We start from the raw sequence: 25,248 nt of genomic DNA, 5'->3' as shown, positions 1-25,248 counted from the left end.
GGTTTCAGTAATGGCCACTATATCATAGCTTTCCGGCAGCACGGTAGCTTCCAGCTCCTCCTGTTTGTTGCCCATGCTGCGTGCATTCATGTAGAGGCACTTCAGCTGGGCTGTTGGCTGTGATGCCTTCTTAGAGGAGCACCCCTTGGGGTGTTTCTCGGGTGTTTCCCTGCTGACTCCGACTACCTCAGGAGCCCCTGTCTCGTCTCTGTAAGACTTTGACTGTGATGCAGCATCCCCAGCATGCCTCGGAGCAACAGGTCGAAGGCCCTTTACTAGCGCCCCGTCCCTCTAACCCTGATGCGTTATCCCACAACTTGTCACAGACAAGCCTGATACTATTATCCCCTTCCCATCTAGTTTAAAGCCCTGTCAATGAGCCCTGCAATCTCTTGGGCAAAGACCTTCTTCCCCATTTGAGAAAGGTGTTTCCCATTGGATGCTCGTAAACCCTGTGCCATGTAGGCCACCCCATTGTCAAAAAAAACAAAATTGTGGTGGCGACACCAGCCACAGAGCCATGTATTAATGGACTGGATCCGTCTGTTCCTTCCAGTGTCACTGCCTGCAACCGGAAGGAGTGAAGAGAGAACAACCTGCGCCCCAGACTCCCTCACCAACCTTCCCAGGGTCCTGAAGTCTCCTTTGGTTGCTCTTGGATTATGAGTTGCAGATTCGTCTTCACCTACATGGAAGATCAGTAATGGGTAATAGTCTGAGGACTGTATCAGACTAGGAAGTTTCCTGGTGATGTCCTTAACCTGGGCTCCAGGAAGACAGTAGACTTCTCTATGAGAAGGGTCTACCCGGCATATTGGACTCTCTGTTCCCCTCAGGAAGGAGTCACCAACGACTATAACCCGTCTTTTCTTCCTTGTGGATGTGGTCGTAATACAGGCAGTGTGCCTTTCTGACTGCAGAGATGTCTCTGGTGTACATTGCCCATCATCCACATCCTCATTTGACTGGCCTTCCTCAACCAGAACCTCATATCTGTTGTTCAGAGGTACCGGGGGGGCGTGGGGGGGGGGGCAAGGAGGGAGTTCACCCACTGCCCTGACCGTGAACTCACCTCCATTCGCTCCTTTCATTTAGGCTTCTGCCTGACAGGGGCAGGATACAGGGGCCCCTTGATTCTGGTTACTTTCTGCTAGGTGCTCCTGTTTCAAGGAAGGCAGAGCCTGGCTCCACCAGTCTATTTCTTCTTCAGCATCCCTAATGCTCCTTAACCTTTCAAATTCCTCTTGCAGCTCTGCCACCAGGCTGAGCGGATCATTCACCTGTTTACAACGTACACAGCAGTTCTCATAGCTGCCTCCCGTTGCCAGTGAAAGGCTCTGGCGCTCCCTGCAGCCTGTGACCTGGATGGCTGTATGTTCCTGTGGGTGCTGTTGAGCACACAACCTTCTTCCGGGTGGAAGCCATAGCTAAACTCCTTAGCGAATGGGATGACTGCCCTTGTGGTGCGCTCAGGTGACGCCCTGGGTGTGGGCGACACCCACTCGCTGCTTGCTTGCTTACTCAGTGCGCAGCGACCTGGTCGCTCTGCTCCTGAAAGGCTTCTTTTTTTTTGGAGAGGGGCGGGGGGGGGGGGGGGGGGGAAGTTTACGCCTCGTTTAGATCTGCCGCCGGCGGTGCTGGCTCCGCCCCCCGGAGCTTCCGGGCAGCGGCCCGGGCTTGCCGCTTTTCCCGGCTTCGAAAAGCCCTAAAAACGAGCCCCTTGCTGGCCCTTTTTGTGCCGAGATTCCCTTCCCCAGAGCGGACGTACCTGCGCTGGAGCTGGTCTCCTCGGCGAGTGCTAGAACTGCAGTATGAACTGGCGTCAAAGGCAGCCAAATGGTATGCCATAATTGACATTGCTAATGCATTCTTCTCTATTCCTTTAGCAGCAGAGTGCAGGCCACAGTTTGCTTTCACCTGGAGAGGCATCCAGTCCACCTGGAATCGACTGCCCCAGGGGTGGAAACACAGCCCTACTATTTGCCATGGGCTGATCCAGACTGCACCGGAGAAGGCTGAAGCTCCAGGACACCTACAGTACATTGATGACATCATTGTGTGGGGTAATACAGCAGCAGAAGTTTTCAAGAAAGGTAAGAAGATAATCAAGATTCTTCTGAAAGCAGGTTTTGCCATAAAAAGAGGTAAGGTCAAGGGACCTGCAGGAGACATCCAGTTCATGGGAATGAAGTGGCAAGATGTTCATCACCAGATCCCAATGGATGTGATTAACAAAATAACAGCTATGTCGCCACCTACTAACAAAAAGGAAACACAAGCCTTCTTAGGTGTTGTGGGTTTCTGGAGAATGCCTATTGCAGGTTATAGTCAGATTGTGAAACCTCTCTGTGAGGTGACTCAAAAGAAAAATGAGTTTACATGGGGTCCTGAGCAATGCCAGGCCTTTGAGCAAATTAAACAAGAGATTGTGCATGCAGTAGCCCTTGGGCCAGTCCGAACAGGATGGGACATTAAAAATGTGCTCTACACTGTAGCCGGAGACAATGGCCCTACCTGGAGCCTCTGGCAGAAAGCACCAGGGGAGACTCGAGGTCGACCCCTAGGATTCTGGAGTCAAGGATATAAAGGCTCCGAGGCCAACTATACCCCAACTGAGAAAGAGATCTTGGCAGCATATGGAGGAGTGAGAGCTGCTTCAGAGGTAATTGGTACCGAAGCACAGCTCCTCCTGGCGCCCCGATTACCAGTGCTGGGCTGGATGTTCAAGGGTAAAGTTCCTTCTACTCATCGTGCCACCGATGCTACCTGGAGGAAGTGGGTTGCCTTAATCACTCAGCAAGCTCGAATAGGAAACCCCAATCGTACAGGAATCGTAGAAGTGATCACAAACTGGCCCAAAGGCAGAGACTTTGGAATGCCACCAGAGGAGGTGGTAACTCATGTTGAGGAGGCCCCACCATATAATGAGCTCTCAGATAATGAGAAACAGTATGCCTTGTTCACTGATGGATCTTGTCGTATTGTAGGAAAGCATCGAAGGTGGAAAGCTGCTGTGTGGAGTCCTACACGACAGGTCGCAGAAGCTGCTGAGGGACAAGGTGATTCAAGTCAATTTGCAGATGTAAAAAGCATTCAGCTGGCGTTAGACATTGCTGAATGAGAAAAGTAGCCAATACTCTATCTCTATACTGACTCATGGATGGTGGCAAAGATATTGCTGACCAGCTAGGGAAACTAGTCGTGAAGGTATGCCATGTAGATGCCCACGTCCCCATGAGTTGGGCCACTGAGGAACATCAAAACAATCAGCAAGGTCTTCAGGCAGCTAAGATTTTCCAGATAGATTTGGACTGTGAACATAAAGGTGAACTGTTTTTAGCTCGGTGGACACGTGACACTTCAGGTCATCAAGGAAGGGATGCAACATATAAATGGGCCCATGACCGATGGGTGGATTTAACCATGGATGCTATTGCGCAAGTATCGTGGTTTAGCCTCAGAAGGCAACAAAGAACCACGTGCCGCTCGCTCGGGCTTTCCCAATACGGGAAGAATCAGAAGAAAAAGGCAAAACTCTGGGGTTGAGACAAAGGCAGTTTAACAGAACAGCAAAGGGAACAAGAAAAACAACAGTAACACGGATAGAGGAATATACAAACACGATTACGGAACTGCCGCTCACCGACCGCACCCGAGACGCCATTTTCTTCTGATTCTTCCCATATTGGGAAAGCCCGAGCGAGCGGCACGTGGTTCTTTGTTGCCGTCTGAGGACAAACCACGACACTGTTGGAATGTAGCGGGCTTCGGATCCTCTGTATCCCTGACTCCAAAACCCTCGGGGTCGACCTCAGGTCTCCCCTGGTGCTTTCTGCCAGAGACTCCAGTTAGGGGCATTCTCCCTGGCTGCAGTGTAGAGCACGTTTTTAACGTCTTGTCCTGCCCAGACTGGCCCCAGGGCCACTGCATGGACTATTTCCTGTTTGATTTGTTCAAAAGCTTGTCGTTGCTCAGGACCCCATTTTAAATGGTTTTTCTTCTGGGTTACTTGATACAGAGGGCTTACAATTGGACTGTAATCTGGGATATGCATTCTCCAAAAACCCACAATGCCTAAGAAAGCTTGTGTTTCCTTTTTACTAGTTGGTGGAGACATAGCTGCTATTTTGTTGATCACATCCATTGGAATCTGACGGCGTCCATCTTGCCATTTTATTCCTAAAAACTGGATCTCCTGCGCAGGTCCCTTGACCTTACTTTGTTTTATGGCAAAACCAGCTTTCAGAAGGATTTGGACTATTTTATTCCCTTTCTCAAAAACTACTTCTGCTGTGTTTCCCCATACGATGATGTCATCAATGTATTGCAGATGTTCTGGAGCTTCACCCTGTTCCAGTGCAGTCTGGATCAGTCCATGGCCAATGGTGGGGCTGTGTTTCCACCCCTGGGGCAGTCGATTCCAGGTGTATTGGACGCCCCTCCAAGTGAAAGCAAACTGTGGCCTGCACTCTGCTGCCAAAGGGATTGAGAAGAATGCATTCGCTATATCAATCGTGGCATACCACTTGGCTGCCTTGGACTCCAGTTCATACTGGAGTTCTAGCATGTCCGGCACGGCAGCGCTCAGCGGTGGCGTGACTTCATTCAGGCCATGATAGTCTACAGTTAGCCTCCACTCTCCATTAGATTTTTGCACCGGCCATATGGGACTGTTAAAGGGTGAGCGAGTCTTGCTGATCACTCCTTGAACCTCTAGTTGACGGATCAGCTTATGGATGGGAATTAGGGACTCTCGGTTAGTGCGATATTGCTGCCGATGCACCGTTGTGGTAGCAATCGGCACCTGTTGTTCTTTGACCCTCAACAACCCCGCAACAGAAGAGTCCTCTGAGAGACCAGGCAAGGTAGACAACTGTTTAACTTCCTCCGTCTCCAAGGCAGCTATGCCAAAAGCCCACTGGTACCCTTTTGGGTCCTTAAAATGCCCTCTCCTGAGGTAATCTATGCCAAGGATGCATGGAGCCTCTGGGCCAGTCACAATGGGATGCTTTTGCCACTCATTCCCAGTTAGGCTCACTTCCGCCTCCAGTACAGTCAACTCTTGGGATCCCCCTGTGACCCCAGAAATACAAATGGGTTCTGCCCCTCTATGGCTTGATGGTATTAGGGTGCACTGTGCACCCGTGTCCACTAGAGCCTTATACTCCTGTGGGTCTGATGTGCCAGGCCATCGAATCCACACTGTCCAATGAAGCCGGTTGTCCCTTTCCTCCACCTGGCCAGAGGCAGGGCCCCTCTAATCCTGGTCATAGTATCCGTTACTCACTTCTTGCAGAAATGACTTGGAAGTTCCTTCAAGAGGATCAGAAGCAAGATCAGGCCTTCTGCTCTGTCTGGGGAACTGCCCGCTGGAAACTGGGGCGGCACTTTTCCTGGAGGGATCCCCTTTTGTGGTTGTCCTTCCTTGCAACTCCTGTACCCGTGTCCTCAGGATCCAAGTAGGTTGTCCATCCCACTTCCTCATGTCCTCTCCGTGGTCACGCAGGTAGAACCACAGGGTGCCTCGTGGTGTGTACCCTCTGTAGTCTCTCTCTCGAGTGGGGAAATGCCTGCTCCTAATAGTTGAGATGCTGGCCCATACAGGTGGGGAGTAGGACATATTCTCTTCAAGTTGCTGGACCTTCCGGGACAGTTTCTCCACAGCTGAGACAAGGGGGGAAGAGAGACTTTCTTCATATCGCCGGAGCCGGCCAGCCACCTCATCCACTGTTGGTCCCTCTTCGCCTTTCCATTCCATTACTGCCAGGGAGTTGGCATCTGACGATGGTGCGCTCCGTACAAACTTCCACCACAGGGGCCTTGTGCATTGCACCTCATCAGGGTCTGTGGGTAAGTCTGCATTGTCCAAGTCATAATAAATCATCTCCCGCACGGCTAATTCTCTCAGGTACTGGCTACCTCTTTCCATGGTAGTCCACTTGCTTGGGTGACATACAACATCCTCGCTGAAGGGGTACCTCTCCCTCACGCCTGACAGGAGTCGTTTCCAGAGGCTGAGGGCTTGGGTCTTCTTCCCAATTGCCTTGTCAATGCCGCCTTCCCTAGACAGGGATCCCAGCTGCCTGACTTCCCTGCCCTCCAATTCCAGGCTACTGGCCCTGTTATCCCAGCACCAGAGCAGCCAGGTGACAATGTGCTCACCTGAAAGTCAGCTAAAATCTTCTCACATATCCCACAGCTCACTCAAGGATAGGGATTGGGTAATTATCTCTGGTTCTGCCTCTTCCTCCTGTTCTCTTGATGGCCCTGGTTCATCGTCATCTCTTACTAAGCGAACTGATTTCTTCGTGTACTACTTCTTCTGTATGGGGGCAACTGATACTGGCACGGGTTGGTTCCCTGGTTCAGCGGCAGTGGCTGCCACTGGGGTTGGAGTAGCGGCAGTGGCTGCCAACGGGGTTGCAGTAGCTGCAGTGCCTGTCGCAGGGGTTGCAGTAGCTGCAGTGGCTGCTGCAGGGGTTGCAGTAGCCGCAGTGTCTGTCGGTCTGGTCTCCATCTCTTTCCCCTGAGGGTGCTGCGTAACACTGAGCCTGGTAGATACTGGCCAGGGCCCAGCACAGTGCGGGGAGTTGTGCCTCTCTAGAATAGCCACAGCATTTTCCCTTCAGATATTCTACGACTCTATCAGGGTCCTGTAATTGTTCAGGGGTGAAGTCCCAGACCATGGGAGGTGAGAAGTTCTCTGGGTACCTGCCCATGTTCTCCCACATGCCATGCCACCCCTGACTATCCAGCCTCAGAGCAGATCTCTGGGTGGTAGTCTTAAGTAGTCGTTTAACCCTAAACAGGACCTGGAACACATTCAGGAGACATAACACTAGGACCAGGCTGGTTTGAGCATCCCAAGGATATTCAGAATTCTCAAAAGCTGTCATACCTGACCCGAAGGAGAAAAGGGAGGCAAAAGAGCTGGGGAAAGTGTCCCGCCCTATTTCCCCCACAGACTGGGTGTGATTATTAATAAATTCTGAGAGACGGTGCCCAAGGTATGGACAGGACAGCAATACCACATAAACGCCCCGAAGTAACTGTCTAACAAGTGATGTTATCATATCATAAGCCGATATCGCACAGGACAGCAAAATGATAATCCTCATCCCTCTCCCAGAAGTAACAAAAATCATCGCAGGGAGTACATAAGCCATATAGGAATTTACATAACACAGCCATGAGAACAAACCAAGCAGCATGGTGACCAGTGACTATTTACCTAATACAATAAACGCATACAACAAATTTGTTTTTTCAAGCTCGAGTTGGATTCTGTCGTTATCTCAACCCTTCGAGCCCCACGTTGGGCGCCAAAAAGGACTGTCGTGGTTTAGCCTCAGACGGCAACAAAGAACCACATGCCGCTCACTCGGGCCTTCCTAATACAGGAAGAATCAGAAGAAAAAGGCAAAACTCTTGGGTTGAGACAAAGGCAGTTTAACAGAACAGCAAAGGGAACAAGAAAACAACAACAATAACACAGATAGAGGAATATACAAACACCATTACGGAACCACTGCTCCCCGCCGCTCACCGACCAGACCTGAGATGCCCCAGCCCCCTCCAAGCTGTGACTTTCTGCCCCCTCCCCTGGCAGCTCAGGGTGGGCATGGCTGACATGGCATGGAATACCTGTGTCCCTGCCGGAGCCTGGAGAGAATTAACCCTGTCCCCACCAGAACCAGGACCCTAATACACTGTGAATTACTGAATCTTATAGCAGCATTTTCTACTTATGGTACGTGAAAGCTGCTTTGCCTTCTTTTGTGTGTGTATAGGGTTGGAATGAACTCTCATCACATCATCCATGGCTAACAACTTCAGTAGGAAAACTTATTTCAGGCTTTCGGATGGATCATCACAAACAACTAAGTTAATCACTCTTCACGGAGACATGTGAATTGACTATGGTGATTTATGTTAACAACTTCACTTATGTTCAGAAGCATACCCACGATCAATGTATGGAGCTTAACTGACAAATGGTAACTTTGTCAGCAACTCAGTATACCCTTATACCTCTCAATGGTGCAGGACTGGGCACTGATCATCCTGTATTTCTGACCAGTGTAATTTTAGAAATTAAAATTTACATTTACAGGAGCTTAATAAAAATTTCTCTGTTCTGGTCTTTTCTTAATGTGATTCTTTGACACTGCCCAGCAGTTTAGAAGGTCAGAAGTAACCTTATAAACCAGGAGTGACTAGCCGTAGTGCAGATGAGAGAGGACAGTTCATATAGTTTGTATGAATGGGTGTCCTTGTTTGAGGTAAAACAGAAACAATTTTCTGTTCAGTAATTTTACTTTGTAGCTAAGCCTCTTCTAACTAACTGAACTCTCTGAAACTCTCTGAAATTAACAGCATATTGTGCAGAAACTGTTCGCTCTCAGAGTGGTAAGACCTATGTTTATAGTTTATGCCAAGGAACGGCATGCAGAGAGGCTCTTGCTTATACTTATTGCTATAACAACCAAGGTCAGCTAATTTCATTATTTGCCCCGTTGGAGGGTCGGAAGCAGAAAAGCATAGAGGGGTCACACTTGTGGGGAGGAGCGGACAGGACAGGTGACCCAAAACTGACCAATAGGGTATTCCATCCCATCTGTCCCATGCTCAGTATAAAAGCTGAGGGATCAAAGGAGTCAGCCTCTTTCTTCAGTGGCCGGCGTCCAAGGATGACTCTGTCTGTTTGTCTGCCTTTGATCCCGATCCATGCATTCCTGAATCCAGTTCCCGTCCATCACTGAGTCCAGTCTGAGACTTTCCCGGTGCCTGCCGGTGATGTGATCATCATCCTGGGAGCTTGATACGGTTTTGTATATATTGTATATATTTCATTATTTTATTTTCATTAATTTATTAATATTTTCATTGAAGTAGTTTAGTTTCTTCTAAACTCATACGTCTCTTTCTTTCTCTCCCTCCTCTCCTTGGAGAGGGAGATGGGGGAGAGCATCTGTCGTTCTTCTCAGTGGCCAGTCCGGCCCAAACCTCAACAGTGGGGTTTAAGGAAGCATTTCTATGGGGTTTACACCCTTCCCTAAAAAAAAGAGGGCCAAATGACTTCGGCTCCCTCAAATCTCAGTTGATTCTGATGGTAGTCTCAGACTGACATTACTTCATAATTGTCAGCAGAGGTGGGCTTAGCTACACTTCCCCGAGGATAAACCCAGCCCCAGTACCTATCTGTGAAGTGTTCTCTTTAAAGCCTATGGATCTTCTAAATACTGAGCAATCTGAAGATTGGCTCATAACCTTTGCAGATGATGAATAAGTTTACATTTATGTGGGCTCAAACTCACTAGAACTGGCAAAAAGCTGCAAAATTACAAACCAAATTAGATGTAATACCAGAACAATATTTGGATAGTTACTGGGGTTTGTTTGGTTTTTTGTTTCGTTTTGTTTTGTTTTTTTACTGAAAGTATCAGTAACCCCAAACTTACACAAATACAAATAGAGTATATATGGACAGTTTTCAAATTATATTCAAATTCTGCTCAGTCAAAGCTTATCTGCCTGCTGATCTATGTCTGTCTCTCTGTACTGACCATAATCTTAACTTAAATCTCAACTTAAAACTGGCTACTCTAGAAATCTTCTTGGCAGTCATAGTTTGATAATTTGGTGTCTCCTCTATCAGCTGAAGTTTACAAGATTTTAGGTACACTTTATTCCCCCAGAATTACTGATAAATGTGGCTGTACTGCAGAAAAAACAGGGAAAAATAACCCTAAAGATTACATTTTGTAGGATCCTCTCCATCAGCTGCTACTTAATATGAAACCTGACTGAAGCAGTAAGCATGATAAATCCCCCAGCAGCTGCTTTGGTATGATATAAGCCTAAAAACACCAGGGAGCTTGTGGAGAGAGGGGCTGCTGGTTTACCACAGGATGAAATTTTGATGAACAGCTCATTTCATCTCTAATTAGTAGTAATACACAGTCAAGTGGGGTTTTCAGTAGGTAAGAGGGAACTGTGCCGACTACTGCAATCCATTTGGTAGGTAAAAAAATACTTACAGAGCCGTAGACTTTTCCTTTCTTGTTCATGGCTAAATAATAGTTGCTCTTAATGGACTTAACTGCCACAACTCCGATTTCTACAGATGTTATCTCTAATATGCCTAAAAAATAAAAATTGAGCTATTTAATCACTTCATTAGAGGATTTTCTTACTATAGAAGACCAATAAACCTGAAAAATACTAAACTTCTAATATTCAGAACCAACTGACCAACAAACTTTAGCAGTGTTCTCCAAATCACTGCAAGAATATACACAAACATTGTTTCAATTAATATGTTTCCTTTGATAATTCTGCATTTTAAATCCCATAAATACCTAAACAGCTCCATTCTCCTTAGCATAGATTTTACTAAAATTTATCAGAAGAGACATCTGAACCACAGCATTAAATTAAATCTATAGCATATGTCAATAGAATGTTAGATTTACCCCAGTCTTCAAATACAGTGGTAAACTATTTATTCCTTGTAGGACAGTTAGATAAACTAAATCCCTTGGCTGCACTGAGCTGATAAAATTCATTTTTGGCAAGTGTGTTGCAACTTTGGGATATAGTAAGACTAACCCTAACAGCCACATTATCTTTGTCTTTTAGATATCAGAAACATTTTACTGTGTTTATTATTAATATGATTAAGGTTTTTTTTCTTTAAAACAAGCTCTTTCTGGGATATTGGATGGCTCAAGGGGCCAGTAATAGGAGACGGAACTTTTCATCTCTATATTTTCTGCCCAAGAGCATACTGATTTGGGAGTAGTAGAAGTTACTACAACTTACATAGTGACTTTAGAGATCCCTTTTCAGCTATTACTGGAGTAACTGGATGGCTACGTTGTTTGGGCATTGTGTCTTAATATAGGAGAAATATCTTCTAAAATGGTTTATCCAGGTAGTATGCCTGGCTCCAACCTTTCTTCTGATTTTTAAAGTAGTAGTGGTCAGAACAATAGTCCATCTAACTCAGCGGTCACGACAGGTCTACCACTGAGGAAATTACAGGAGGGGCAAAACTGTTAAGAAATTTTAAAGAAAAACAGCCTAGACCGAGCCAACAAATAATGTGACAAATAGATCAGATGGAAAAACATTGATGAGTTGCCAACTGCTTATAAAAAAAGGAATCTGCAATAATATCCTCCTAAATCTGTTCTATGCTTTTTGTCTAAGCAGAGAAGTACTGAAAAATCCATATGTTTTTCCATTTACTTAAAAATTCCTTATGGTAACCACATACCAACTGAAGCCAACAGTGTAACTTGGTATTCAGTGCTTTTTCTGGAAATGCTGATTTTCTGTCCCTGAAAACTGAATGCAGTCTGTTCAGACACATGGATTTTAGTGTGCAACAAGGTGAGGAGGAAGGTTTTTCACTGATTTTTTTTTTAAATAGCTGCTTTATATACAATGCAAAAGCCATTCTGTATGGCAATTGTACTAGTCTATGCAACTCAGGATTAACCGAGGAGTTGAGGGTGTTACTTGTTCTGTGATTAAAAGTAGAGGCTTTGATGGTAGCTGGGCAGTGGCTGTGAATCAAGGATGACAAAGTAATAACTGATTTTTATTGGAAAGCAAATTGATGACATAGTTTATGTGCATGGAAAAGACAGAGAACATCAAACTAAGCAATTTAACATGAAAGACCTCCTTTTATTGTCAAGAAAGGAGAGGTGGCTTTTCCTGGATGCATTTTTTAATATATAAATACAGATTTTTTTAATATATAAAAATTACATACATTTTGATATGAAGATATATAAATTCTAGTGCAATTACCAGAGGCTTTGTATTTACTTATCAAGAAGCATTAGGTTGGCCATAACTACAAGGTCTAGAGTCTTTGCATATGAGAAAGACTTCAGTGAGAACTGCAAGATAAACAATAGGTCTAGGATCTAGTAAAGCCCTTCAGAAAATGGGCCATATTAAACCAGAAATAATAATAATAATAAAGTTTCTTGTCCAAACCTATAAAGAGCTGAAAGAGGAGGATTATTTTAATTTCTTTGTGAGTGCCTCACAATACAAATATCAATATAAAAATGCAAATATAAATGCTGATAGGCACAAATGATCATGTATTATTAAAAAAGCCACGATTATAAAGCCTTCTGCTATAAGGTTTTTGTGGTAAGATTCTTAATTGCAGCATGAAAAATCAGCATTGCTAAGGATGGAGTTGCACATATAAACTAAAAATACTTCACACGTGCTGTGACAGATCTGAATATCCACTGAGTTTCTTACAGTTGTGTGAGAACAATTCTGTGCTAATCACCACTCAGGCTTGAAACCCAATGGACTTGAACAGAGTGAAGACACAGTTACATATAACACTGCAAATCTGCTACCTGTGAGGGGGTAAGAACAACAGTTCCCAAAATCAGCTCGCTCCATCATCAGTGGTATACAACTTAGTAGCAGCAAAGGCCCCTCTGATATCTGGAGCTGCCTAACTACTGCCAAGCAGAAAAAGATATGGCCAGTTAGAGGAATGAAAACTCTAAACATAACTTCCAGCAGTTACTTATGTGTAATGTTAGCTTGAGAATTAGCACAAGATGCTTAGGTGGAAATAAGAGGAGCTATAACTTAGGGGACCTCTGTAATCTAGGAAGACCCAGAAAATGTGAGGGAAGAGTCAGTTAAGACCTACAACTTTTAACTTGTCTGCTGTTGCAAAGGAGCCATGTATCATTTTCCATATGTAAAATGAAGAGAATTATATTCTCTAACCTCAAGAAAAGTTGTGAGGGCTCCTTAATTAGGTCTTGATAGCCAGCTCATATATACCAGTGTCATGCCATTGATACAAGCAGATCAGTGAGTCCATACCAGCCAAGGCTTATTATGTTAGTATTACTCTTAAAATGTTGCTCAATTTCACAGCAAAGAAAAGCCAAAGTTGCTTTCTTGATTTCCTGCAAGAGCATTAATACAGAGCAGTGGTCTTTAAAATTTCTCTCCCATGGGTCATCCCCTAAAGTATTTGTGCTCAAAATCACACACAGTTGAGTGTCTTAAGTTATATAGATGACAAGCTATTAGAGGGTAAGTATGTGGTGTGAACACTGCTACAACGCCCACTTCTTTTTACATGAGTGACATGTTTTTTTTGTATTTTCCATGCCAAAAAGTGATGAGAAGAATTTAGTTAATTCTTTCTACAGAAGTCAATTGCTGTAAGTGAACTGTGAAACCAGTAAAACTAGGCTGGGTCTATTTCTAACAACAGCAGTAACAAAAAAAAAAAAAGAAGAAAAAGAAGATACTGGCATCACTTGTGCCATTATTAATTTTTTTAATGTTGAAATGGATTAAACTGAGTTATATGTTGTCATATTATCCTTGTAACAATAACACCATGTTAGACCATTTCAATTGAAGTCTGAAGTAAAAAAGGCATTTCAAATACTACTTTGTATGTTTCTTGTATCTGATTTTATACCATTGCTTGGGCTCAGGCATTTCCATGGCTTAAAACTTTTCACTCCAAGAAAATGTGTAAAGTAAATAATTTCCATGGTATAATTTGACTTGTAATTAGGCTTGATAATAAGCACTACAAAAACTTAATATTCTTGGGGGGAAAATTCTCATTAGTAGTTAATTGTTTCTGGTTCCATGCTCTTTAGGAATGTGGAAAGGAAAACATAATAATAAAAAAAAGAAAGAAAATTCTGCTGCCTCCATCATGGTTTTAAAACAGATAACACACTATTATTTTACAGCCATAACTCTGTAAACTTCAACAATTACAACTAATTCACTTTGACCACATCCACTTTAAAAGCATGGTTTTCAATACCCAAACCATTTCCAACTCATTATAATTAGAAACTTTTTAAATATCAACTTGATATGTGCCCTGTAGCTATGCATGTGCTCTCTTTACAGGTCCCAAAGGCTAGAAACATATTTCCAATAGAAACCAAATATATTTAACTTAAATAAACTGTATTTTCATAGTTTAAAAAAGTGATCATTATATAAATAAGACAACAGAAAGCAGACTGACTGTCTTGCTCCACACAGAGGGACTGTAAAAAATAAAAGTGAAAAATTGCTCTTACATAATTATGTACACTAATTCCAAATATCCTATTTCTTATAAAAATGCTGGTAATATGAAGCAAAAGAAAATTACAAAATATCCTAGAACTTGTGTGAAATTATGTCAAACAGCTTGTTAGGAAACAGACAATTTGACAGAGTATCAGATATATTATCAAGGCAGCACTGCAATGGATCCAAACATACCCTGCAATGAGAATCACTGGATTCTGGGACCAAATTCAACTTCTTTGCAGTATGAGGCAGTGACCTTTTTTCTGTAGCTGTGTCATTTGTGTAATAAGTTCTTCAAAAGCACTTTAAACATTTGCAACCCTAGTTGCAGTCCTCTTAATGTAGAGGAACAGGGCCACCTTGTATCTTCCTCCCCCATTCTGAGCCTTCCCCTTTCAGAGATGATCCCATATACGTGGCAATCCACAGGCAGACCCTCCCTCCCTTGCCTTTTCCTCTGTCTGCAGAAATACCACAGATGAAGAGTGAGTTCAGCTGGATGGAATGTGATGATGACTGAAAGCTTCCAAAACTTTCCAGTTTCCCAAATTGTGACAAGAAGCTGCTGGGCCTGTAACTGGAGAGGGGAGAACTTGGTAATGTTCTTCTAAATGGAGTTTTCAGAACTTGGTTTGGTCACCCTCCAGGGAGCTTCTCTGAAGGGTTTCCTTTGACTGGCATTGGCTTGGGTCAAACAAAGTTGGTGATAAGGCATAACATTAAAGATTTGCTAGTTCAAAAAGCTGCTCTTAGTAGGTGGCTTGAAAAAGGGTGGTTTGAGGCAGTAAGAAGATTGGTTGGATGTGGTTTTGAAAGAGAAGAGTGAAGTGCCACTATTTCCATTCTCTTTGTGCAAAGCAAGTTGAAAACATCCCCAAATCAGAAGTTCTATTGTTATTCTTATCTTTTATTTGTTTTGCATAAGAATACTGACAACAGAAAGAAGATGGAGTAGAAGATGAAACAAACCTAGGAAACTGAAGATGGGCTAAGCAAGACTTGCCTTTGGAAGCTTTTTCGATGAAGCAAAGTAGTTCCACTGAAATGTAATCTTATGGACTTTGCGATTGTCTTTGGAAGGCAGCTTAAGATACAAATCTCACAACCCACGATGACACAGTTATAGGCAGAAATCTCAAATAAGAACCAACCTGAACCTGAACCATAACCTGAGCTTTGACTTAAAACTAAAAGTTTGAAGTTAAAATCAGTTCAGTGTTTTTAATTATTATTTAATATTTGCTGAGACCTTCACCCTTCCTGCTCTAAATCAGAAGTGAAAGTACTGAAAGACCATAAAGCAAGCTGCTAATGTGTCATATTTAGATCAACTATAGCCAAAATGTGAATGTCCCATGAGCTTTCCAGTCCAATTCCCACATCTGATGCATTTGGATAAGCCTCAGATAAGTATTCAAACTTGTGGAAGGCTGTGGAAACAGGACCTTAGAAAATATCAGAAAAGATGCGAAATCTCCATGGTGCATAAAGACCATATAAAAGACTAATTATTAGAGCCCTTTCTCAGACTCACAAGGGGATTAAAGGAAAATAAACTGCTTCTCCTTTCCTTATCTACTGCCTTTTTATGACTTTAATTTCAGAGCAGAGCAAGGACCACTCAACCAACACTCCTCTGTAGACCAAGTAAATGGAAGGGTGGCAGCAATAGGATATATGGGAAGAGAGAATCTCATTAGTGATGCAATAGTGAGAGCAAAGGAGGAAAAGGGGAGAGTACACCGCCACGAGTACAAATTTAAAGTCCTCCAAAGGAGGAGTTTAAGTTTAGCTATAATAATGGCAGGAATCAATTTACGCTAGTATACATCTTTACATGTAACAGAAATAATTAATTCAGGAGCACAGTTACTCTGCATTTTCCCCTCTAGTCAGTGAAGAGAGATGGGCAACTCCAAAGAACAGTTCTGAATACCACCACTCCCTCCATTAAATGTCCAAAGTTAGATGGGTTAAACTTAAGCAAAGAAAATGCAAGAAGTGATTTTGTGGACACATCTATACTGTCACTTAAGATGAGTTCAGATCTGCCCTCACCTTGTCCATCACTTTCATCACTTACATGCAAGCATGTAATCAGATTTAGCTGAAGTGCTGGAACTACCTTCTGGGAGGGAAGATAAACATGTTTGATTCCTTCACATGGATTTAATTCATGCTGTGGAGATGGGATGGCTACAGGTAGAGCCAACTGTATCTAGCTCTGTTAATGAAAGCTCAGATTTCTTGAGCTCCATGCTTTGAGCCAAGACAGGAAGAGGTTACAACCAGCTACCTGAATGTCGATGGAAACTATAAGGGTCTGAAGATCTCAGCGTGCTTGACCCCAACATTGCAAGATTTGATAACTTGTAGATTAGACACAGACAGTGTTAGAATTCATTATCTGAACTGTTTCTGGGATGGAGGAGTTATAACTGATGACTCATACTGACCAAGGAATGGTAGCAATTCACATGCCAAGAGGAAAAAAAAGGAAAACAAAAAAACTCCACCCCCCACCTAGTATATCTGATTTGTTAGCTCTCTTGACAAAGATGGCTTAAGGAGTTTCAACTCTCCATTCCCCTAGATACTTTTTCCTTCCTCTGTGCTGAAGTTCACCAACCCTTCAAATGCAACTGTTTGTGGAGCAGCACTATAAACAAAATCATTGGAATGATCTGGCTTGGAAATAACTCTCAACAGAAAACAAATCGACCTAAAACCCTAAGGACTAAACAATCCAAGTTTTTGCAGTCATTCCTAGTAGTATGTGTTTTCTAGACCTATTGCTCTCTTTCTGGTCTCTTTCCAATTGGCTAAGTTTTTTGAAGTGGGGTGCCCAAGAATGGACCTATGGTCTTCTAAAGTCTGATGGGTACTGACTTGAGCAGAAAGATTACTTCATGTGTTTATAAGGAAACTTGGATCCCAATCCAAATCCTAATTGAAACTTGGCAGTCCATATATGTTTCCATTTAGTAGACAGGACCAGGCACTCAGAATTTCTGCCAAATCTTAAATTTCTAGGTCTTCACAGAAATACACAGGACAGTCAAAAGCTTATAAGAATAGTATAGCTCAGTAAATTTTCTCAGGGGTATACAGAGATGCCTATTTCAACCCATATAGAATCACAAGTTATCTTTCACATTCATAATCATTACATTCACCTCCAGCATTTTGCCACTTGTATAAGTTTCGATGTGAATAACAGCAAAGTGGAAGAAACTGGATGGTGTTCATAGAATCGTAGAATGGTTTAGGTTGGGAGAGACCTTAAAGATCATCTAGTTCCAACCTCCCCCTGCAGGGACACCTCCCACTAGACCAGGTTACTCAAAGCCCCATCCAGCCTGGTCTTGAACACCTGCAGGGATGGGGCCTCAACAACTTCTCTGGGCAACCTGTTCCAGTGCCTCACCACCCTCATAGTGAAAAATTTCTTCCTGATATCTAATCTCAATCTACCCTCTTTCAGTTTGAAGCCATTACCCCTCATCCTATCACTACATGCCCTTGTAAAAAGTCCCTCTCAGCTTTCTTGTAGGTGCCCTTCACATACTGGAAAGCTGCTATAAGGTCTCCCCGGAGCCTTCTCTTCTCCAGGCTGAACAACCCCAACTCTCTCAGCCTGTCCTCATAGCATAGGTGCTCCAGCCCTCTGATCATCTTTGTGGCCCTCCTCTGGACCCTCTCCAACAGGTCCATGTCCTTCTTCTGTTGGGGACTCCAGAGCTGGACACAGTACTCCAGGTGGCGTCTCAGAAGAGCAGAGTAGAGGGGCAGATCACCTCCCTCGACCTGCTGGCCACACTTCTCTTGATGCGGACCAGGATGTGGTTGGCTTTCTGGGCTGCAAGTGCACATTGCCTGCTCATGTTGAGCTTCTCATCCACCAGCACCCCCAAGTCCTTCTCCTCAGGGCTGCTCCAAATCCATTCTCTGCCCAGCCTGTATTTGTGCATGGGATTGCCCTGACCCAGGTGCAGGACCTTGCACTTGGCCTGGTTGAACTTCATGAGGTTTCCACAGGCCCACCTCTCAAGCCTGTCCAAGTCCCTCTGGATGGCATCCCTTCCCTCCAGTGTGTCGACTGCACCACACAGCTTGGTGTCATCTGCAAACTTGCTGAGGGTGCACTCAATCCCACTGTCCATGTCACCAACAAAGACGTTAAATAGTATTGGTCCCAGTACCAACCCCTGAGGAACGTCACTCGTCACTGCTCGCCACTTGGACATCCAGCCACTGACTGCAGCTCTTTGAGTGCGACCATCCAGCCAGTTCCTTATCCACCAAGTGGTCCATCCATCAAATCCATATCTCTTCAATTTAGAGACAAGGATGTCATGTGGGACAGTGTCAAATGCTTTGCACAAGCCCAGGTAGATGATGTCAGTTGCTCTTACCCTTATCCACCAATGCCGTAACGCTGACTTAGAGGGCCACCAAATTTGTCAAGCACAATTTATCTGCAGTGTAGCCATGTTGGCTGTCACCAATCACCTCCTTATTTTCCATGTGCCTTAGCAGAGATTCCAGGAGGATCTGCTCCATGATCTTGCCTGGCACAGAGGTGAGACTGACTGGCCTGTAGTTCCCCGGGTCTTCCTTTTTTCCCTTTTTGAAAATGGGGGTTATGTTTCCTCTTTTCCAGTCAGTGGGAACTTTACCAGACTGCCACAACTTCTCAAAGTTAAGGGTGTTCCATTTATTGCCCAGCCTAACACACAAGGAATATACAGGCAGTGGCACTGCAGAAGAAAGTCAAACACATGGTGACTGCCAGGAGAAGTAGCTGTCCATCACCTGCAGTATCGGGAAAGGCAGGTCTTCACTGCTCAGGCAGTCAGCTGCTGCTCAGTCAGAAGCTCCTAGCAGATACAGTACATATACTCACAAATGGGGCACAAATTACAATTAAATGGAGCCAATCACTACTTAGGCACTGACAGGTAGGAGCAGACAGAAGTGAGCCTGGGTGCTAAAGCAGTCTATGTACAAACAGATGGAAAAGGGTATACCTATGAGACATTTTGAGACTTATTGTACTGGGTTTGCATGGCAAGGTTTTGTTAGCAGGACAGCTACAGGGGTGGCTTCTGTGAGAAGTTTCCCCTATGTCTGATAGTGCCAATGCCAGCCAGCTCCAAGACGGACTCGCCACTGCCCAAAGCTGAGCCAATCAGAGATGGTGGTAGCGCCTCTGTGATAACATGTTTAAGAAGGGGGAAAAAAATCTGCGCAACAGCAGCCAAAGGAGAGAAGTGAGAATGTGTGAGAGAAACAGCTATGCAGACACCAAGGTCAGTGAAGAAGGAGGGGGAGAAGGTGCTCCAGGTGCTGGAGCAGAGATTCCCCTGCAGCCCATGGTGAAGACCATCGTGAGGCATATTTTCCCCCTGCAGCCCATGGAGGTTAACAGTGGAGCAGATATCCACTTGCAGCCTGTGGAGGACCCCATGCCGGAGCAGGTGGATGTGCCCGAAGGAGGCTGTGACCAGGTTTGCTGACAGGACTTGTGACCCAGTGTGGGACCCATGCTGGAGTAGTCTGTTTCTGAAGGACTACACCCTGTCGAAATGACACGTGGAAAGGCCCCACGCTGGAGCAGTTCATGAAGAACTGCAGCCTGTGGGAAGGACCCATGTTGGAGAAGTTTGTGCAGGACTGCCTCCTGTGGGAGGGACCCCACACTGGAACAGGACAAGAGTGTGAGGAGGAAGGAGTGGCAAAGACAACATGTGATGAACTGACTGCAACTTCCATTCCCTGTCCTCCTGCGCCACTCAGGGAGAAGAGGTAGAGAAATTGTGAGTGAAGTTGAGCCCGGGAAGAAGGGAGGGGTAGGGGGAAGGTGGTTTAAGATTTGGTTTTATTTCTCATTACCCTACTCTGATTTTGATTGGCAATAAATTAAATTAATTTCCCCAAGTCGAGTCTGTTTTTTCTGTGACAATAATTGCTGGGTGATCTCCTTATCCTTATCTCGACCTGTGAGCATTTTGTCATATTTTTCTCCCCCTGTCCAGTTGAGGAGAGAGAGTGATAGAGCAGCTTGGTGGGCACCTAGTGTCCAGCCAAGGTCAACCCACCACAGTGTGCTGCAGATGGCCTCTGCTACTTTTCTCTCAACAATCTTTATCCAAATGACAGGTTTGTTTCCTCCTACTGAGACTGTCTGTCACATACTGTAGCTATTGTTCTAGCTAAGGTTGCTCAGCTGCACATCAAAACGAGATGACAGTTTCATTCAACAATTATGTTTAATTTTGGGCCTCATTTGTTCTTATGATGGATCTCAACTTGACTCCCTATTATGCAAGACAACAGGACTGGAAAAACATGGTCTCTCATTTGCTAGTCTCAAATACTTCTTGTGGAAGGTAGGAGACAGGGGGAAACTCACTGCATAACTGTACCACAAAACTTGGGAATGTGCATTGAACTGCCTGTGGCAGTGTTATGGTTTGAAGAACCCACAACAATTTATTGATGTTTAGACAATTATTCTATCACCTGATGACCCCACCCAGGAAGGGGAACCAGGAAAAAAACAAGGAAACACAAGGGTTGAAATATAAACAGATTTAATAGAATAAGACTAGATAATTAACATTCATAACACTAAAGAACCAATATCGATCCCGATACCAATATAAAATATACAAGAATTATACTCAGACAATTATATCAGTAGGAAGCTGTGCACTCCCAGCAGTGGACAGCAAATGTTGGACACCGTGAGTGCTATGGCTTTGGGAGGAAGGGAAGGCCTCAGGGGTCTGGCACTGGGACAAGAAGTTCTTGGGATCGCAGCCATCAAGGAAGAGAGAGACTCCTCAGCAAACTTTTCTAATTTATATTGAATGTGACATTCATGGTATGAAATAATCCTGTTGGCCAGCTTGGGTCAAGTGCCCGGGTCTTGTTCCTCCTCATCCCTGCACCTGGCTAGCTTGAAAACACTGAGACCTTGAAACCCGCATACCTTAGCTGGCTATAAAGTAAATATTTTCATGAATTCAGACACTGGAGTCTTCTAAAAGTGGAGTTTTCCCAAGCATTAGAAGAGACCTTACTGAAAAGTAAAATTACTGAAAGAAATTAATCCTGTGTTGCTCAAACCAGGACAGACAGGTAGGATCCTCTCCTAAATCCGTATGGGCACAATGACCTAGTTTTGGGGTAAAACAGAAAAATCACAAAGTTCTGCAGACTCCTCTTTAAGGGACCATGGCTAGGTACAGTTCCTAGCAGTATTGTGGTACTGCTATGTTTCTCTGGAAACAAAAAAGGATGTTTTAGTGTTTTCCCTGCAAATCAGAAACTTGCCAAATACACTAATCCACCACTTCAATTATTTGTTGGTTCTAATGGTTTATGTCTGTCTTTGCCTCACACAGGAAAAAGGAATCCATGGTATTTTAAAATATGGGTTCCACATGTTTATAATGCAAACTACCCCTGGATAATGATAGCTCTTTTTCACATAATTATCTTAGGTGGCAGTTACTCATCAACACTTTCAGCAGGTTGGTTTTTTTTCTACAATGCCACAAATATTCCTAATATTGCTTGGTCACAATAATCACTTTTTTTAAGGAAACTTCATAATGACTGTATGGACAGAATTAACATATAAGAAGTGTAGATTAGGGCAGCTGCATGGTACGGGTGGTCAGTGTTAAGAAAATGACTGCAAACAGTATCTCAGTATATCTTAAAATTCCTAACAGTTCTTTGTCCCTTGTAGCTTTTTTTTCTCCCCAAATTCTTTTCTTGACTGACCTGGATGTAGTCAAATAAAAGGCAGGTCTCTGATTCTAATGCTCTCATTTACATAGTTTGGGTCAATGTTATGTATGATTTAAGATGACCAGTCATGGATTATGAGTAGCTCATAACCCTGGTGGGTGCTTTGCAAACAAACTACTGTCTAAACTTTTTCAGACAAAATATTTATTGAAAGAAACAATTAATATTGGCACTTGTTACTGGACAATCTTGGAGTAAACACAGACAAAGTGAATGGACTAAGAAATTAATTGCAAGTTGTTACTGTATAAGATGTTAAAGCCAATAGTTTAGCAACTGAAAAGAACTAGATGACCTCCAATCACCTATTCATTTCTTTGCCCATTCATTTTTTGTTTTTCTTGACATAAATAATTCTGTGTACTTAATTAATCCTAAATTACAGCTAATCAGAGACACCATTCAATAACTGCATGTATTATTCTTGTTATAAAGCTATGTGATCAGCTTTTCATTTGTAAAGCTAGATTTGTACTTTGTCTTACATATTCTGTACGCTTCCTTCAACATCAAAGGTATGCTGAAACATTAAAGCAAGTAACAAGGTCTGTACTCTAGCACACAGATGTAAACTATTGCCCGCTATAGTGCAAGCACCTGATATATGTCTTTCACAGTGTTTTCATCTTTAATACTTAACTGTCTCCTAACCTGGCTGGACCCGGTATCTTCAGTCTCCTAGTACAAACAGGTTTTTTTAATCTCTCATGAGCAGTGATAAGTGCTATCATCTTAAACATTCATTCAAGACCTCATCAAAAAGCAGAAAGACAAAATCGTCAGTCTTGCACAGAAACTTAAAAGGCTGATCTGCAGAGCACAATCATTTCACATCCTTCTGCTTTCATTATCTTCAAGTCTCCTTCTATATTGTTTCCCATCTTGCCTGCTGACATCCTCAGATAGCAGCTAACAAGCATATTTTACACTCAGGATTATGTGATCTTATTGCACGTGCTTGCACCTCATGTCTTGTCCTTTTATACAAACTCTGATTCCCTAGCCTGAGTTGCTGAAGTCTTTTTGTTTTTCCTTTCCTTGAAATATGTAAGTCTTTTGAACAAATAAATACTCACAAAACTATGCTTGGGACAGTTAATGGACAGTATGATTCAGAAGGTTTGATACATTCTTTCCACCTTTTCTACTCAACCTTCTGTATTTAAATTGGGGTTTCTGCTTACTGGAGTCAAACAGCACAAAATCCCATTCAACTTCAGTCAGTCACTCAACTGACAGTGACTCTGATTTCTACTGCGATCCCATCAGAATCCTTGTCAGAGGACATGTAGAGGGCAGTCAAAGAACCTCCCATCTTCTCTATATACTTTTATGTCATGCTCAGAGATACCTTCGCTTACACTACTGTCTAACATTGCAAAGAGCATCCGGCCCCTAGGCCAGTTGGTGAAAACTGGCTAACGATCATATTCACACTTTCTAGAGTTGTCTGGTGCATCTGTGAGAGTGCTTGGTTTAATTTTCCTCAGATTATTACTTCTAGAGATTTTACCCGCAGCCCTCAGATATATCTGTGGTTTTTCTGTTCTGAGTGTCTGACATTGTGAAGACGGTGTGGCAGCCCACCAGTGTGCTGTTTGTATAGTCCGATGCCAAGGTCATGTAGACATCCTCTTGCAGGGTCTGGCATGAGAGTGTATAAAATCTAAGGAACAAAGCCTGGCTTGGTCTTGTCCATATTCCCTCTCAGGAGTGGTCCCTGCAGTGAATTATGCTGAGAATTTTGTAGAGGTTCATCTCAGGAGGAAATAGTTTATGCCAAAAAAAAGCTAAGAGTGAACTAACATATGTGCAGTGTGAAGGGTCAGGAGTGCTGGATCCAAAAGCCACCTGGGGAGCTAAGTTATTTGACAGTGTAGACCTAGCCTTAGACAGATATGGAGATGAGCAGTTGAAGAACAGAGCTGCCATATTTTTATCTGGGATTTTGCATGTGGAGACAGACACTTCTGAGAAATGTCAGAGCTATGGTGCATGTGCTGCTTGCACAGCCTGTGCACAGACAATAAATATAAAACTTGCTATGTACAGTGTCTTATTGCTTGTGCATGAACCAACTCCACAATTATATTCCAGGAAGCATCAACTTTTCTATGCACATGCTGTGTATCTATCTGATGTATAGATAACAAATAAATTAGTAATGGGTTAAAAATAGGGAATAAAAGAAATCTGTTTTCCCAGGAAAGTAATCAGCAAAGTCCTGGCATTGTCTGTGCTCAACATATTCATTAATGATCTGCAGTAATGGGTGAATACTGCCATGACAAACCCTGATGATTATATTATTATATTATATTATTACTATTAAGAATGATAAATCTGAAAGGGAACTAGGAGTAACTGCAGAAGAATCTCAGGATCCAAGCTGACAGGGTGTCGTGGTTTGTGCAATAAAATTCCATGTAGATGAATGTTGTAAAGTGATGCATACAGGGAAGATTAATGTTAGGTTTATAAACATGGAATGTGTTACAGAATGGCTTATGGCCCAGCTATCACTTCTCAGCCTTATAACAAATAACAAAACAAAAATTAGTAATGTACAGGAAAGGAGTAGTGAATGTTTAGGAAATGGAAAATATAGCAATAAAGTTTAAATCCATCTGTGCTTGCATTTTGAACATGCACACTGCCCTAGTCTCTCATCTCATAAAAGGTGGAGTAGAACTGGAAAAGCTACAGGAAAGGGCAACATGCATGATCAGAAATAAGGATTAACTATTGTTTGAGGAATGACTAAAACCTAGGGTGGAACAGAAATGGCTTGAGGAGGGGGGAAATCCATAAAATTGGCAACCTTGAGAAAGTGAAGAAGGAACAACTATGCACTGTCTCCCAAATGAAATTACTGGCCAAATGTTTAAAACAAAATAAGATATTTTTTCACATTTGTTAGATTACAGCAGTCATTGGTGGGATGTCAGTTTACATGAAAAGCAATTGGAACAATTAATTCAAAAAATATGTTCCTTCGACATTGAATAGGTACCATCATTAGTCTCTGAATTGCATACAGGCAGTTATCACTATATGCTTGTTTTTCTCCTCTTCAGGCTTCTGCTACTACTACCATCAGAGACAGGAAGCCAGACTGACCTTTAGTCTGAAGAGGTGTGGTTGACTTTTAATTTCTTACATATACATCCCCTCATATAGGGAAATGGAAGAAAGCAAATAAACAGCCAACAAAGATTTATAAAGAGCAAATTCTGTCAAATCTAATTTCATTTTATGACAACGTAACAGGTCATATCATGAAAAGAGCTATGTAGTTAGGCTTTGACA

The 25,248-nt window shown here is 43.3% G+C and overlaps 1 protein-coding gene across 1 annotated transcript in view; it reads right to left on the bottom strand.

Moving 5' to 3' along the window:
• The window catches only part of LOC128902047 (fibroblast growth factor 10-like), a 73,601-nt gene that overhangs the window by 6,503 nt on the left and 41,850 nt on the right, over positions 1 to 25,248 (bottom strand). The window contains exon 2 of the mRNA XM_054184374.1: positions 10,041 to 10,144. Within this exon, the coding sequence (XP_054040349.1) occupies positions 10,041 to 10,144 (104 nt within the window). The remainder of the gene's footprint in view (positions 1 to 10,040; positions 10,145 to 25,248) is intronic.

This window comes from Rissa tridactyla, chromosome W (genome assembly GCF_028500815.1).
Source record: "Rissa tridactyla isolate bRisTri1 chromosome W, bRisTri1.patW.cur.20221130, whole genome shotgun sequence".
Taxonomy (NCBI): domain Eukaryota; kingdom Metazoa; phylum Chordata; class Aves; order Charadriiformes; family Laridae; genus Rissa; species Rissa tridactyla.
The sequence above is the reverse complement of the archived record's forward strand: the minus strand, read 5'-3'. Positions and strand labels throughout refer to the sequence as shown.